Here is a 16,901-nt window from a genome sequence, read left to right as displayed (position 1 = left end):
AAATCTACTTAACTTGTGACCCAAGCAGTATGCAGACTATCAGCTGGGAGTGGTCAACGGACAGGTATTTGAACGCTCTCCTGTTTATATAGCTCCAGGCAGGTAGGAAGCAAAGGCAGATAGGGTCCCATTGGGCGATGTTCAGTTTAGTGGGCTGAAATTCTGTGCCGCAGCTGCAGAGCCCGGGATAAAAAGATTCCGAGTCGGATCAAGCCATTTGACCGTCTCAGCGGGGAAAGCCGATTATGAACCAAGTTGACTTCAACTTCATATGGTGCTAGGATAAGAGTACAGTATGAAAAGCGTTGCTTGCCGTTACGTATAGGTTTCCTACTTTCTTTCTGCCTGATGAACAATAGGTGCAGCTGTCGGGGCAGTCCAACTTAGGTGACTGGACCATCCTTACATGGGACCCTATATCCAAGAGCCAATTCAAATGCATAGGGGGGCAGGTGAAGGACATGGAATAGTCCTGACACTGTCCCACTTCTGAATGCAGGGGAGAGGACCGCACGTTTTAATGTTTCCTCCGCGGCAGACATACCCCGTCTCTGGAAAAGTCCGCATGTTATGTTAGCTCGCTTGAAAAGCAACCACCCTCAAAAGCACAGGTAGCGTTCCAACCTGCAATACCCCCACTGACAGTGTGAAATGGTACGGCCCTTGGAAGGCTGTACCACAGCCTTCTGCCAACCCAGCACCCTCCAGATGTGTTGGCTTGGGGGATGCTGGGAGTTGTAGTCTAACCCATCTGGAGGCGGCCAGGCTGTGGGACCATATGCCACCCAGACATGCAAGATGGAGACCATGATGGGCTCAGCACTGATTGTATAGTCTAGTTCGGAGGGTGGTGGAAATACCTGCCCTTTCGAGGGACCAGATATACCCTTGCTAGCGGCACGCTGCACTAGCACAGGAAGGTGCTGTTTGGGTTGGGACTGAAGGCCCAGAGCAAGCCTAACTCAGGAATGAACAGGTGCGTTTACAGGAAGAAGGAAAAAAGACGCATATATATATATATATATTTCCCCCCAAGAGAGCCTTTCGCAGGTCGCACGAACATTCAAAACATCCGTCAAGTCCAGCGTGGGATTTCAGTCAAGTCCACCCAAAAACACCCATCATAAATCGCGTCGGGGCTCAGGAGGGCTCAGAGTGGACATCTAGAACCGCACACACACACACACACACACACACAATTTATTAGGCGAGGAGAACCCTGCTGGGAGAGGGCCCTCCGTGGAATTAAATTAAGGGTTTGCTCCTGTAAACAAAAAGATACACCGCCATCCTAAATGGAAGGGAGTGACGACAGGGCCAAGTGAGGAACTGTGAAGCAAAAACCCCCAAAAAGTTCAACCCGATTGCACACACACACCCCAAAAAAAGAGAGAAAAAAACGAGGAGTTGGAGCACATGCAAGTCTTGTGTGTTTTAATGCTTAGTGTGTTGAGACGACTCGCCCGACGGAGGAGGAGGAGACCCCTGGCCCGGGAGCCCTGCAGGACCTCAGGGGCTTTCCGGCATCCCGTCGTGGTGCATGCTGTCGTCCGTCTCCAGTTCCGCCAGCTGCCGCCTCAGCAAGTTGACTTTCACTTGGAGTTCTTTGTTGTACCTTATGATGTTGATCATTTCTTGGTAGGATTCATCCAGAAACCTGGAGGACCGGTTCCAGCGGAGGAAGACTCCTGGGGCAGCAAAGGAAACGGTTTTCAAAAGAAAACGAAAAAGAACCCTGCGCTCTAACACAGCTTTCTGAAATCTGGGGCCCTCCAGATGGTCTGGATTGCAACTCTTGAGAATCTCATGCACCACAACGGGCATGGCGACCCCAAGTCAAATGTGCTCCTACCTGGGGCCCAAAACACATGCAGATTTCAAGATTTTCTGCACATCTATTTTTTAAAAAAACAGAAACCAAATGCACATTTACAAGATGGGCGATATTTGGCTCAGCAATACTACAAGTGAGAAGGATCTTGGAATTGTTGTAAATTGCAAGCGGAATATAAGCCAACAGTGCGATATGACTGCAAGAAAGGCAAATGCTATTTTGGGCTGCATTAATAGAAGTATAGCTCCCAAATCGCGTGAGGTACTGGTTCCTCTCTATTCAGCCCTGGTTAGGCCTCATCTAGAGTATTGCGTCCAGTTCTGGGCTCCACAATTCAAGAAGGACGCAGACAAGTTGGAGCATGTTCAGAGGAGGGCAACCAGGTTGGTCAGGGGTCTGGAAACAAAGCCCTATGAAGAGAGACTGAAAGAAATGGGCATGTTTAGCCTGGAGAAGAGGAGATTGAGGGGAGACAGGATAGCACTCTTCAAATACTTCAAAGGTTGTCACAAAGAGGAGGGCTAGGATCTCTTCTCCATCATCCCAGAGTGCAGGACACGGAATAACGGGCTGAAGTTAAAGGAAGCCAGATTCCCGCTGGATGTCAGGAAAAACTTCCTGACTGTTAGAGCAGTACGACAATGGAACCAGTGACCTAGGGAGGTTGTGGGCTCTCCCACACTAGAGGCCTTCAACAGGCAGCTGGACAACCATCTGTCAGGGATGCTTTGGGGTGGATTCCTGCATTGAGCAGGGGGTTGGACTGGATGGCTTTATAGCCCCTTCCAACTCTGCTATTCTATGATTCTACGACACGCTACAGAAGCCCCCACCTGAGTGGCATTGCGGCCAGGTCCGTCTCCTTCAGGAAAGAGGGCCGCTGGCACACCAGTTGGCAGAAAGCCCTACTCACCACTGCCACCATTTCAGATCAGATGACACCCCACAGCTGCTGCAGACCTGCTTGGGGCCAACCTACCTTCCCAAAGTTGCAGACTCTGCGGTGCGACAGACGGCCAGATGACCAGGCTGTTGGCCTCAAAGAGAGGGTTCTTGAACCTGTTGAGCTCTTCCGGCCGATTTACCCAGGACCACAGGGACATCGTCTTCTGGGGCAGTTTGAGCTTACACCTGGCAGAGAGATCAGCAGTAAGCACTTATTTTTATTGGATTAAAAATAAGAAATAAAACCCAGTGGAATCCTCTGCTCCATTCACCAAATGGTTCTTGAGGATCTGTAAAGCTAGGGTGACCATATTTTGGAAACCAAAAAGGAGGACAACATGGTCGGCCCCCAAGGGGGCGTGTCCACCCAAACATAGCCTTGGTCACATGTCTGATTTTACAGCACACATTTAAGACAAATCTGTTCTGCAAAGTAATTTTAAAACCTCAATTTTTAAAAAATTCCTAAAAAATCAATGGATGAACGAATCTGTTTTAAATTTGGTATGGCTAAAGCCCTTCCTAAGAGCTACCATCATGCCAAGTTTCATGTCTTTATCTTTAAAAATGACGGAGTTATAAGCATTTTTGTTAATTCCCATTAGAGCTGCTCTTTGGCTGGGGAAGATTGGAAAAATCCGGATTTTCCCTCCCCCTCCCGGATTTGTCACCAAAAACCCGGGCAAATCCGAGCAAATCCGGTCATATGGTCACCCTAGTAAAGCACAAAAGCATCGCCTCTTCGGCAAAGATCTCTTTTTCCAGATTTGGCTGAATATCGGCAGGCAATCTGGATGGAACGGGAGCGTTCCCTCTGCGTTGGGTTCTGAAGAAGGCAGGAACGAGAGACACGCTCATGCTGCATCTGCCTTTGGCTAAAGCCCTGTGCCAAATGAGAACAGGTTGTGCATACCCCAACTTCCAAGGGATGGTGGTGGTAGCAGAAGAGATAGGAGAAATCAAGGTGACACCAAATCAGCCCCTGGCTACTAAACGCAATTCTGGGGGGAAAGAACAGCACGTGCTACTGTATATGAAAAACGCCGGAGCAAGAGATTTCTTGTACGGAACAACGGAGGGCAAGTTTTGCAACCACGGGTAGTAAAAGATAGCTTTTAGATTAGGTGGTCTCTGCGAATACTGTCTGTTGCGTGTGTGTTATGTTTAAGATTTGCACATTGATTTTATTGTTTTGATCTTTGTGAACTGCCCAGAGAGGCGGTATAGAGAGGTAAATACTACTACTACTAAGAATAAGAATAAAAAGCAAGTATAGGAGGAGGAAAAGCAAACAGGCACTTATAAAATGTGACTCCTCAGCTCTCTGTGTAAACAGAAAGGGATGCTTTCAGTACTCCAACGGCACGATATAAAGGCTCCCCCTGGTGTCAGGAGACGTGAATCTAGGTGGATTAACAGCTCACTTTGCAAAGCCGGTGCAATTCAAGGTCACTTCTGAGATAGAACCCTGAAGCTTTTGCGCCGGAGTTTAGGACGCACAGAGAGACACGCTGCTGGTTAAGTACCCGATGTTCTAGAGGGCAAAGCCCAAACGCTAGCTTGGAAGCTGTCAGGAATCACGGTTTCCTTTGTTACTCCGACTGTGAGATCCCGTCGTGAGTTTAATTTTATTTCTGTGCTCTGAATGGGCGAGCTTTCCATTTGGCCAAGCTGAAACTGCACGTAGCGACGCAACTACCGGGGTGGTGGTGGTTTATCTCGAAATTGCCCAGGCAGCTCCAGCCTTCAAGGCTAGAGCTAGATTCATTTAATCGGGCGGAAATGACATCAGCTGCATTCCAATGAGGAAGTCCCCCCCACCTTCCTTTTGAGGGTCTGGGAGCGCTGGAATGTGAGTTCTCAGATGATGCATTGGGCCTTGCCCCATTGGGAGATGCTTAAGAATGTAAGAACATAAGAAGTACCCTGATGCTGGACCAGACCAAGGGTCTAGTTCACACAGTGGCCAACCAGCCATCGGCCAAGGAACAACAAAGCAGGACATGGTGCAACAGCACCCTCCCTCCCATGTTCCCCAGCGAATGGTGCACACAGGCTTACTGCCTCGAATACTGGAGATAGCACACAACCACACAAACGATAGCGATGCGTTACACGTGGGGCTGCCTTTGAAAACGGTCCGGAAACTTCAACTAGTACAAAACAGGGCAGCACGGTTACTAACAGGGACTGGCCAGAGAGACCACATCACGCCAGTCCTTTTCCAGCTTCATTGGCTGCCAGTCCAGGTCCGGGCCCGATTCAAAGTGCTGGTATTAACATTTAAAGCCCTAAACGGCTTGGGGCCAGGCTATCTGAAGGAACACTTCCTCCCGTATGTACCTGCCCGGACCCTAAGGTCATCCCCAGGGGTCCTTCTTCGTGAGCCCCTGCCAAAGGAAGTGAGGCAGGGGGCTACCAGGAGGAGGGCCTTCTCTGCTGTGGCACCCCGGCTGTGGAATGAGCTCCCTAAGGAGGTTTGCTTGGCACCTACATTATATGCTTTTAGACGTCAGGTGAAGACCTTTTCATTCTCCCAGCATTTTAACAGTCTATAAATAAATTTTAACTTGGTGTTTTAAATTCGTAATTTTGCATTGCTGCTGTTTTTATCTGGTTGAGCTTTTATGTTGTATTTTATATTATGGTTTTATACTGTGGTTTTATACTTTGAATGGTTTTAATTTTTGTGAACTGCCCAGAGAGCTCCGGCTATTGGGCGGTATAGAAATGTAATAAATAAATAAACAAATAAATCAGGGCTAGTAGCCACTGATAGCCTTCTCTTCCAGGAATTTATACACCCACCTTTTAAAGCCATCCAGATTGGTGGCCATCACCACATCCTGTGGCAGTGGGTTCCATAACTTAACTATGCGCTCCTCTTATTTGTCCTGGATCTCCCACCAATCAGCTTCATGGGATGACCCCATTGGGTTCTGGTATTTTGAGAGAGGGAGAAAAATGTCTCCCTGCCCACATTCTCCACACCATGCATCATTTTGTACACCTCTATCATGTCTCCTATCATAGCCTCCTTTTCTCCAAGCTAAACCATCCCAGTTGATGTAACCTTCCCTCCTAGGGGAGATGCTCCAGCCCCTTCATCATTTCAGTTGCCCTTTTCTGCCCTTTTTCCAGCTCTATAATATCCTTTTTTTAGGTGTGGTGACCAGAACTGTACACAGTATTCTAAGTGTGGTCGCACCATCGATATGTATAAGGGCAGTATGACACGGGCCGTTATATTGTCACCCAACACGGAGTTTGCCTTCTTTACAGCGGCTGCACCCTGGGTGGACATTTTCATAGAATCATAGAATCATAGAATAGCAGAGTTGGAAGGGGCCTACAAGGCCATCGGGTCCAACCCCCTGCTCAATGCAGGAATCCACCCTAAAGCATCCCTGACAGAGGGTTGTCCAGCTGCCTCTTGAAGGCCTCGAGTGTGGGAGAGCCCACAACCTCCCTAGCTAACTGATTCCATTGTCCTACTGCTCTAACAGTCAGGAAGTTTTCATCGAGCTGTCCGCCACAATCTCAAGATCTCTTTCTTGGTCAGTCACTGCCAGCTCACATCCCATTAAGTTATACTTGAAGTTGGGTTTTTTTTGCCCCAACGTGCATCACCTTACACTTTGCTTACATTGAACCTCATCTGCCATTCGGATGCCCACTCTCCCAGCTTGGAGAGACCACTTTGTAGCTCTTCACAATGCCTTTGTGTTTTAACAACCTTAAATAATTCTGTGTCGTTGGCAAACTTGGCCAATTCACTGTTTACCCTTGCTTAGGTGCTGCATTTTATTATTTTATTTTCTTTGATTACATTTTTATAGTGCCCAGTAGCTGAGGCTCCCTTGGGCAGTGCACAGTTAAAACCATAAAATACGATATAACTATCCAAGAAATTTAAAACGTTCAAAGTTTAAAAATGCAATATAAAATCAGTAAGTTACAGTCCAGGGGAAGCCTGTGTGCAAAGGTATGTTTCCAGGAGGTGTTTAAAGGCTGTTACATTTTCCGCCTCCCGAACCGCTCGAGGGAGGGATTTTCCAGAGGGTGGGTGCTGCTATGTAAAGGATAGGCCTGGAGATTGCTGTGTTATTCTGCCTGAGGATGGCAAATGCTATTTGCGGCTGCATTAATAGAAGTAAAGCTTCCAAATCAATAGAAGTATAGCTGGTTCCTCTCTATTCAGCCCTGGTTAGGCCTCATCTAGAGTATTGTGTCCAGTTCTGGGCTCCACAATTCAAGAAGGACGCAGCTGGAGCATGTTCGGAGGAGGGCAACCAGGATGATCAGGGGTCTGGAAACAAAACCCTATGAGGAGAGGCTGAAAGAACTGGGCATGTTTAGCCTGGAGAAGAGAAGACTGAGGGGAGACATGATAGCACTCTTCAAATACTTAAAAGGTTGTCACACAGAGGAGGGCCAGGATCTCTTCTTGATCCTCCTAGAGTACAGGACACGGAATAACAGGCTCAAGTTAAAGGAAGCCAGATTCCGGCTGGACATCAGGAAAAACTTCCTGACTGTTAGAGCGGTACGACAATGGAACCAGTTGCCTAGGGAGGTTGTGGGCTCTCCCACCCTAGAGGCCTTCAAGAGGCAGCTGGACAACCATCTGTCAGGGATGCTTTAGGGTGGATTCCTGCACTGAGCAGGGGGTTGGAATTGATGGCCTTGTAGGCCCCTTCCAACTCTGCTATTCTATGATTCGATGATTTATTCCATAGGTTCTCTTTGATCGTTGTCTTTTTATCCCGTCCCCTACCCAAATAAACTTCATATCTACCTCTAAAGCTGTGTGTGCCTCCTTCCAGGAAAATGTCAGTACTCAATTCAGCGTCTTCAGCTGGGCTAATTTGATAGCACGCAACGTGTCGCGCTTGCGGGCTTGAAATAGAGGCCATTGGCTTGAAGCCCTTATTTCTGCATCTCAAGTGTGTCCTGAAAGGTCTGAGAGCCTCCTGGATCAGGCTGAGGTGGACATAAAGGGGTGGTGAGAGTCTACCAAAGTAATGGCGTGTTCCTGCCTACACACAGGAAAGGAGTTTGGGCAACCCCCTTTCTCCCTTCACTGAAGCCCACGGGTAAAGGAAAGTTACTAGACATATGGTGATGGCCACCCATTTGGATGCCTTTAAAAGGGGGTTGGATAAATTCCTGGAGGCGAAGGCTATCCATGGCTACTAGCCCTGATGGTTGTGTGCTATCTCCAGTATTTGAGGCAGTAAGCCTGTGTACACCAGTTGCTGGGGAACATGGGATGGGGGGAGGGTGCTGTTGCACCATGTCCTGCTTGTTCATCCCTGGCCAAAGGCTGGTTGGCCACTGTGTGAACAGAGTGCTGGACTAGATTGGACCCCTGGTCTGATCCTAGTATGAGGGCTCTTCTAACATTCTTATGATCTGCTCTATACAAAGTCATGCCATTAGCATACCTAGTCCAGAGCCGAGACCTCCAAGATCTCAATGGAACCAGTTACCTAGGGAGGTGGTGGGCTCTCCCACACTAGAGGCCTTCAAGAGGCAGCTGGACAACCATCTGTCAGGGATGCTTTAGGGTGGATTCCTGCATTGAGCAGGGGGTTGGACTCGATGGCCTTGTAGGCCCCTTCCAACTCTGCTATTCTATGATTTAGGCAGAGGCCTCTCCAAGCCCTGACAGATGAAACTTTGCTTAATGGAAGATGCATCACAAATTGCACCAGAGATCCTGTATCTGCCACATTTGAGCTTTTAATACAGGGCTAGGTTCACACACACACACACACACACACACACACACACACACTGCACCCTTGCAGAGATAGGCCTGGACACAGTCTGAGCCGAGGCTCCGATAATGGGAATTTTCTACGGGAGGTGCAATGCAACGCTGCCCTAGCGCCCCTTCTTGGCTGCAGGGGGCACCTTTTCCAGGGACACTTTAATACCTTGGCACCCACTTGCTAGGAAAAAGAAAGCCGGGGACCACCAGTGGTGCAGACTCCGTCCAGGTAGCACTCCCGCTTCGCATGCCAGAAGCCCCAGGTTCGACCCTTGCATCTCCCGTCAAAAGGATTTCAGGGAAGCAGGTGCTGAGGAAGTCTCTCGACAGAGATCCGGGAGAGCTAGTGCCAATCAGAGGAGACCAGCCTTCCTGCATCCTGGTGCCCTCCAGGTGTGCTGGACCAAGACTCCCATAATCTCACAGCCAGCTATGGGAGTTGCAGTCTAGCGCATCTGGGAGGCACCAGGCTTGGGGAAGGCCAAAGCAGACAACTACCGGACCGGACGGGACCAATGGTCTTCTTTGGTGCAAGGCAGCTTCACGGGCTGTTCTTGTCAGCTTGTGTTCAGAGGACAGAGAGTCCAGGCTCCCAGCAGAGGCTACAGACTCTGCAGTCACATCCTCCTCCGCGATGCATGTAGCAAGTTGGGTAGCGATCAAAACCTGCAGACTTCACAAAGTTCCGAAGCACTGGTAGGAGACCTGTGAAATTTGGCTTAACCAGCGGCTTCACAATTAAAGAAAGGCCTTTCACACCAGGCCTTAATTTATGGCTCCTGCACTGAAGCTGTTTTGACCAGACTGACGTCATGAAATGAAAAAGATGAAGTTGTTCTTCTCAATCAGTACCAGTAAGAGAAAGGGAGCTGCCCTGCCCCACCCCACCTCCCATGCTTCTAGGATATACCAGCTGCACCCTTATCTGGACAGAGGTAGCCTAGCTACAGCGATCCACGCTCTGATAACCTCTCGCTTGGATTACTGAAATGCGTTATACGTGGGGCTGCCTTTGAAAACGGTCCGGAAGCTTCAGCTGGTACAAAACAGGGCAGCCCGTTTACTAACAGGGACTGGCTGGCGAGATCACATTACGCCAGTCCTTTTACAACTTCATTGGCTGCCAGTCCAGGTCCGGGCCCGATTCAAAGTGCTGGTATTGACATTCAAAGCCCTAAACGGCTTGGGGCCAGGCTATCTGAAGGAACGCCTCCTCCCATATGTACCTGCCCGGACCCTAAGGTCATCCTCAGGGGTCCTTCTCCGCGAGCCCCTGCCAAAGGAAGTGAGGCAGGTGGCTACCAGGAGGAGGGCCTTCTCTGCTGTGGTACCCTGGCTGTGGAATGAGCTCCCTAAGGAGGTTCGCTTGGCACCTACATTATATGCTTTTAGACGCCAGGTGAAGACCATTTATTCTCCCAGCATTTTAACAGTCTGTAAATAAATTTTAACTTGGTGTTTTAAATTTGTAATTTTGCATCGCTGCTGTTTTTATCTGTTTGAGCTTTCATATTGTATTTTATATTATGGTTTTATACTGTTGTTTTACACTTTGAATGGTTTTAATTTTCGTGAACCGCCCAGAGAGCTCCGGCTATTGGGCGGTATAGAAATGTAATAAATAAATAAATAAATAAATATTGGGCGGTATAGAAATGTAATAATAAATAAATAAATAGGATCCTCTCCCTTCTTCTGAATCTGGCCTCTCAGCTCCTCAGCTTGGGGAAAGAAAGCTTATAAGATCAAGCCCGCTGGCCCTGGCCCTTGGGTCTCGCTCCAAGGCGGAATGCGCACGTTATTGGCTTGGAGGACTTTTGTGGCCCTCGGGAACAGCTCCTGTCTATCGTGGCGCCCCCCCCCCCCCCCCGGATTGATAGATACCCAGTTAGGAGAGCATGAGTCGCTGGAAGGAAGAGTAAATTTTCTTTGCATGTATATATTCTGCAACCATTTTCTAACAACAAGCTGCCATCCTTTCGCACAAGTGGCTTTGCATCGCCTTGGTCATCAAAAGAACCCGAGGGATGGCCGGGATCTGACCGAATCACCCCAGATCAACACGCTGCAGCTGCGGAGATGCCAACCGCTCGGAGAAGCCTGGAAAAGAAAACGCCCGCCGCCCTACCTCTCGTTTTCATTGTTGCCCAGGAAGGTGCCGAACTGGGAGGCGTAGGAATGTTCGAAGAGCATGAGGAGGAAGTGGTAGTTGAACTCAAAGGAGCAAGGGAACTGGCGCAGGATCTGCCAGACGCAGTCCAGGAAGAGCAGGAACACGGGGGCCTCCCACTTCTGCTTGCTGTTCGAATACGCCGACTGGGCGCAGCGCTGCTGAAACGGGTGGCCGGCCTGCAAGGCAAGGAACCGTGAGAACGTCAGAAGGGCCACGCTGGACCAGACCCACTTCGCTTTCAGCCGCAGCCGCCACTGACGCGTGGCCCCCAGGGGTACACGCATCTCACTTCAGTCCGCAACTCTTCCGTTCCATGATGCTGGCTGCGACTCTAACTGGCTCCCCAACTTGTTCCAGGGTGCTTCTAACGCTCAAGGCTGTGGGCAAGAACACTGAAGGGAGAGTTTGGTGAGCTCTCTCGTCCAGTGGAGGTTTTGATGTGCAACAGGAACTGGTCCCCGGAGTGAGACCATGGTACCACAGGACATGGTTGTGGGCACATCATACTAGGTGGCATACCAACACAGACGTTGGTGCCAGTCCCAGAACTTGGTACTCTGAAAACTTCATGACCTTTTGACATCTTTCCTTCTCAGTCAAGTTTCTACCAATTAAAACCATGAACTTTTAAGCCAATGGGCTTCAACATGCGCCACCTTTTTTCTCCTTTGCCACCTCCAAAGCTTTGTTTACCATATACCCCAATGGGCACATCTAGAATTTTGAGTGTGTGTTAGGGTAGGGATGCCAGTCATAGATTCATAGATTCATAGAATAGCAGAATTGGAAGGGGCCTACAAGGCCATCGAGTCCAACCCCCTGCTCAATGCAGGAATCCACCCTAAAGCATCCCTCACAGATGGTTGTCCAGCTGCCTCTTGAAGGCCTCTAGTGTGGGAGAGCCCACAACCTCCCTAGGTAACTGATTCCATTGTCGCACTGCTCTAACAGTCAGGAAGTTTTTCCTGACGTCCAGCCGGAATCTAGCTTCCTTTAACTTGAGCCCGTTATTCCGTGTCCTGCACTCTGGGAGGATCGAGAAGAGATCCTGGCCCTCCTCTGTGTGACAACCTTTTAAGTATTTGAAGAGTGCTATCATGTCTCCCCTCAGCCTTCTCTTCTCCAGGCTAAACATGTCATTGGGTGGGGGTGGGGAATCTGGTCTTTTGTGCATTCATTGGAGAACAATGGGTATGCCTTAATACTAATGGGCAGTTATGGGATGGCCGAGAAGGTTGAATTCCAGGAGGGTCTTCTCTGCTGTGGCACCCCGGCTGTGCAATGAGCTCCCTAAAGAGGTTCGCCTGGCACCTACACTATACTCTTTTAGACAGCAGGTGAAGATCCTCCCAGACTGCAGGACACGGAATAATGGGCTCAAGCTAAAAGAAGCCAGATTCCAGCTGGACATCAGGAAAAACGTCCTGACTGTTAGAGCAGTACGACAATGGAATCAGTTACCTAGGGAAGTTGTGGGTTACCTAGGGAGGTTGTGGGCTCTCCCACACTGGAGGCCTTCAAGAGGCAGCTGGACAACCCTCTGTCAGGGATGCTTTAGGGTGGATTCCTGCATTGAGCAGGGGGTTGGACTCGATGGCCTTGTAGGCACCTTCCAACTCTACTATTCTATGATTCTATGACCTTTTTATTCTCTCAGCATTTTAACAGTCTAGCAACTTAATTTTAACTCTGCTGTTTTAACTCTGTTTTAAATTTGTATTTTAAACCTCTATTAATTTCTGCACTGCTGCTCGATTTTATCCTGGCTGTGTTTTTATATTGTATTTTAGGTTATACTTTTGTGTTTTTAGATTGTTGGTTGTTTTTATGCTCTTCGTGGTTTTAATTTTTGTGAACTGCCCAGAGAGCTTCGGCTATTGGGCGGCATAAAAAACCCGTAATAAATAAATAAAAATAAATTAAAAATACTGTTTGTTCTATATTTTGAATGGGTTTTATGGTTTTAATTTTTGTAAACCGCCCAGAGAACTTCGGCTATTGGGCAGTATAAAAATGCAATAAATAAATAAATATAAACAGTAAAAATTAAGCAAGTGAATCATAGAATCATAGAACAGCAGAGTTGGAAGGGGCCTACAAGGCCATCGAGTCCAACCCCCTGCTCAATGTCTACAAGCCCTTCAATGGGCTTGTAGACAGCCCACCCAACTTAAAACAGCTACTCACTAGTTGCAACAGCCCCTACAGCAGTATACAAACATCAGGACCAGATGCTGCTACATACCCAGATGCCAGCTCTGTCCCCATATATTCTCTGGAAACACAATTACAGGGCGAATAACGCCACCCCAAACACCAGGGGATAATAGAATCATAAAATAGCAGAGTTGGAAGGGGCCTACAAGGCCATCGAGTCCAACCCCCTGCAGGAATCCACCCTAAAGCATCCCTGACAAAGGGTTGTCCAGCTGCCTCTTGAAGGCCTCTAGTGTGGGAGAGCCCACGACCTCACCAGGCAACTGATTCCATTGATTCCATTGTTGTACACAGTGGATACTTTATGGATTAGGGGGCTCCAACCTTTTCAGGTCGGTGGGCACATTTGGAATTTTGGGAGCGGGATGGGGCGTTTTCACGAAATGGCTTCCATGGCTTGGTTGACCATTCATGAACTGGCTGCCATGATGGACATGACTGGTCACCAAACACGCCTTTCCCAGAAGGCCCACTGGTGAGTCAAAAAAAAAAAGTTAACTAGAACCTACGTACAAGGCAGAGCACCAAAACATAGTGGCACCACCCTGGAGACCCCAGGATTAGGACATCATTTGTTCCAATCTTCCTACTCTCAGGAAGGCCAAGGAGCTATACAGGACACACCCACTGGCCACCAGAGCCCGCCTCCCAGGCTTTCCCTAAAATGCTGCACTTTGGGGGCAAGGGTGCCTGGAGAGTCAGTCAGCTACAGTCACAAAACATTTGGCAACACAAAAATAAAAAAGAAACAAAAATAAAAAAAGAACCAGTGTGGTGTAGTGGCTAGAGTGTCAGACTGGAAATCGTGAGATCCGGGTTCTAGTCCCAGGTTCAGCCATGGAAACCCATTGGGTGACTTTGGGCCAGTCACAGACTCTCAGCCCAGTCTACCTCACAGGGTTGTTGTTGTTGTGAGGATAAAATGGGGAGGAGGGGGATTATGTAAGCCATCTAGGTTTCCTTGGAGGAAAAAAGGCAGGATATTGTGTAAATAATCTAATGTATATTTTACAAAGAATGGGTGTAGTTACAGATTGAAAGTAGAGAAATGCAGCAGCAAATTAGGCAGGTGTCTGTAATGAAGGCAAGAAACACCTGAGTTAATTGATGTCAGTTTGCTAACAGTTTAAAAAGGGAGTGTCTTAAACAGTTGGTAGAAGAGGGTTGAAAGGAACATTGCTGCAGAAAAGGAGTTGGAAGCAAGGTTGCTGATACATTGTTTGGCTGGCACGGGAGGAAAGCTTCAAAGCAAAAGGTCTGAAAACTGAAAACTCCCAGAGACTAATTGCTGGTAGGAAAGATTGTTTGAAAGTTCTCAGAAGAAAGGAAGAAGAATGCGATCTGAATATGCAATGAAATGAATTGTATGTTGTTCTATTGCCAATGCTGAAAAAGTAAAGCTATACTCCTATTAACCTACTTGGTGTAAGAACTTATCTTTACAGCAGCGTGAGGGAGTAAGCTGGAATCCGCTGACTCCTTCCTCTCGGGTGAGGAAAGGATATAAACACAACCCAACAATAAATGCAATGAATACTACTACTACTAAACATGTCACTAGGTTCACACGGCATACACCCAAGAATTCTAAGGAGAGTTTAGTTGTGAAATCGTTGCTCATCTAAAGAAAGAGGATATTGGTGATCTTACCAGTAGATTAAAAGTAGGGATGTGCTCCGCTCCGATTAGGAGTGTAGAAGCAGTAGCGGATTGGCCTGCTCCGCCTTACCCAGAGGCGGAGTAGGAGCGGACCGCGGACCCCCTAGAAGCAAGGCGAAGAGAAGCGCCCATTTTTCGGAGCTCCGAGTTCAGGCGGAGCGCTCCGGTCGCCATCTTGAAAACATTTCGCCATAGGATTGCATTGCGGCAAATAATCGCGCATAACTACGTTGTTTTTGAAGCTATCATTCTGGAAATTCTTGTGCACAGAGAGTCGTGGATGGGGGTCATTTTGAGACCACTCTCACCTCTCTGCGTTGTCTGGGTCGCGGGCTATATTTTTGTGAAAATCGGGTCAACCGCGCGGCTCAAACTGCGTTTTCGGCTTTTCGCCCATAGGATTGCATTGAGGGAAAGAATCGGGGATAACTGGGGGGGGGGTTAAGCTATCGTTCTGGAAATTCTTGTGCACAGAGAGTCGTGGATGGGGGTCATTTTGAGACCACTTTCAACTTTCTGCATCGTACGGGTCGCGGGCTATATTTTTGTGAAAATCGGGTCAACCGCGCGGCTCAAACTGCGTTTTCGGCTTTTCGCCCATAGGATTGCATTGAGGGAAAGAATCGGGGATAACTGGGGGGGGGGGTTTAAGCTATCGTTCTGGAAATTCTTGTGCACAGAGAGTCGTGGATGGGGGTCATTTTGAGACCACTCTCAACTTTCTGCATCGTACGGGTCGCGCGCTAGAAGTTTTTAAAAAATCGGCGGGAAAAATACCTTTTTCAAAGGGCTGAGGGGCAGAGTCAGCTCCCGGTCATGATGATCCCAAAGTTGGAGGAGGGCATAGGCAAAACAGGTAACTTGGGATTCTGGGAAACTTCTCTTTCTTCATCTGAACGGGCTTTTCCCCGTGTTTTTTAACACTGTAGCCCCACCAAATGCACAAACACAACCTGAAATCATATACTAAGCCAAGAATAAGAGATAGAAACACAGCACTGCTCCCCACCCTAACCTTGGGGAACAACTGAATCGATGTGGTGCAAGGGGATGAGCTCCCCTAGGGCATCTCATCGTGGACGTGCCCCCACTCTCTCCTGCACTGGAAGGCCATTAGAGCCTTCCAAAGAGAGTAAAACGGTGGAGCAATGCCTATCATGAGTTGAAGTGAATGGTCACTTTTCAGTGGTGGAGCAATGCCTGTTCTGAGTCGAAGTGAGCGTTTTACTTCTTCTCAGAGCTGTGGCTGTCAGTGTCTTGAACTGGCAGCTACTTCCCCCTCCCCCGGGCACGTCCCCCTATTGCTGGTAAAAGACAGATATAGCCTTTTAAAAAAAGTTCTTCTTGCTGTTTATTGAGCAACACTGCTGCTTTTAATTCCACCCCTCCTTTGTTTATTGATTGATTTATTCCATTTTATATGCATTACTGGCTTATCCTTAGCTCACTTCCTTATGCCCCCAGAAATGCCAGCTGCATGCCTGCCTGCCTTCCCTCCCTCCTCCCCTGCCCACCTCGCAGGGATGTTGTGTGTGGGGTGCCCGATTTTCAAAAATTCGCCAAAAATCAGGGGATGATGGGATTGCTTTGAAACTTGGCATGCGTGTGTATATCCCCATGAGGTGTCATGGTGCCAAACATGAGGTTTCTAACTTGAACAGAAAAAAAGTTGTATAATTTTTTAGCTTTCAATGCAAGCCTATGGGGGGGGGAACGGAGCTCCGGATCCGGATCCGGAGCTCCGGGCGGAGCGGAGCGGAAGTGGGCGGAGCGGGGGCGGGGCGGAGCGGCCCGATCCGGAAAATGGCGGATCTGCAAGTGAAGCGGAGCGGGGGGTCTGTGCACACCCCTAATTAAAAGGTCTCTCAAATTTAGGGAGGGTAGGTCTATCTATGTCTATTAGGAGTGACAGCTAAATGGAACCTCCAGGTTTCGAAGTAGTGTGCCTCAGAATGTGAGCTGTTGGGGCAAACAGGGAAGGAATCTTGTTGGCTCTGTGTCCGGCCTGAGGGCTTCTTCTGAGACAGCTTTAAAGGCTACATCAGACCACAATCAGAAAAAGGATACTGCACTGGACACAGCTTTGGTCTCATACGGCATGGTTCTTAGTACACTGCCTTATGCTGAATCACACCCTGGGTCCAAGTAGCCCATTATGGCAACCAGGATGATCAGGGGTCTGGAAACAAAGCCCTATGAAGAGAGACTGAAAGAACTGGGCATGTTTAGCCTGGAGAAGAGAAGATTGAGGGGAGACGTGATAGCACACTTCAAATACTTTAAAGGCTGTCACACAG

General features: G+C 48.5%; 1 protein-coding gene across 2 annotated transcripts in view; it reads right to left on the bottom strand.

Moving 5' to 3' along the window:
• Nucleotides 1-1,407: 1,407 nt before the first annotated feature.
• Nucleotides 1,408-16,901, bottom strand: part of MTMR9 (myotubularin related protein 9) — a 58,871-nt gene continuing 43,377 nt past the window's right edge. For both annotated transcript variants that reach the window (XM_063123741.1, XM_063123740.1), the window contains 3 exons: nt 10,684-10,904; nt 2,814-2,965; nt 1,408-1,688 (listed from right to left, as the gene is read on the bottom strand). In XM_063123741.1, the coding sequence (XP_062979811.1) occupies nt 1,510-1,688; nt 2,814-2,965; nt 10,684-10,904 (552 nt within the window). In that variant the 3' untranslated portion in view covers nt 1,408-1,509. The remainder of the gene's footprint in view (nt 1,689-2,813; nt 2,966-10,683; nt 10,905-16,901) is intronic.

Source organism: Elgaria multicarinata, chromosome 4 (assembly GCF_023053635.1).
Source record: "Elgaria multicarinata webbii isolate HBS135686 ecotype San Diego chromosome 4, rElgMul1.1.pri, whole genome shotgun sequence".
Taxonomy (NCBI): Eukaryota; Metazoa; Chordata; class Lepidosauria; order Squamata; family Anguidae; genus Elgaria; species Elgaria multicarinata.
The sequence above is the reverse complement of the archived record's forward strand: the minus strand, read 5'-3'. Positions and strand labels throughout refer to the sequence as shown.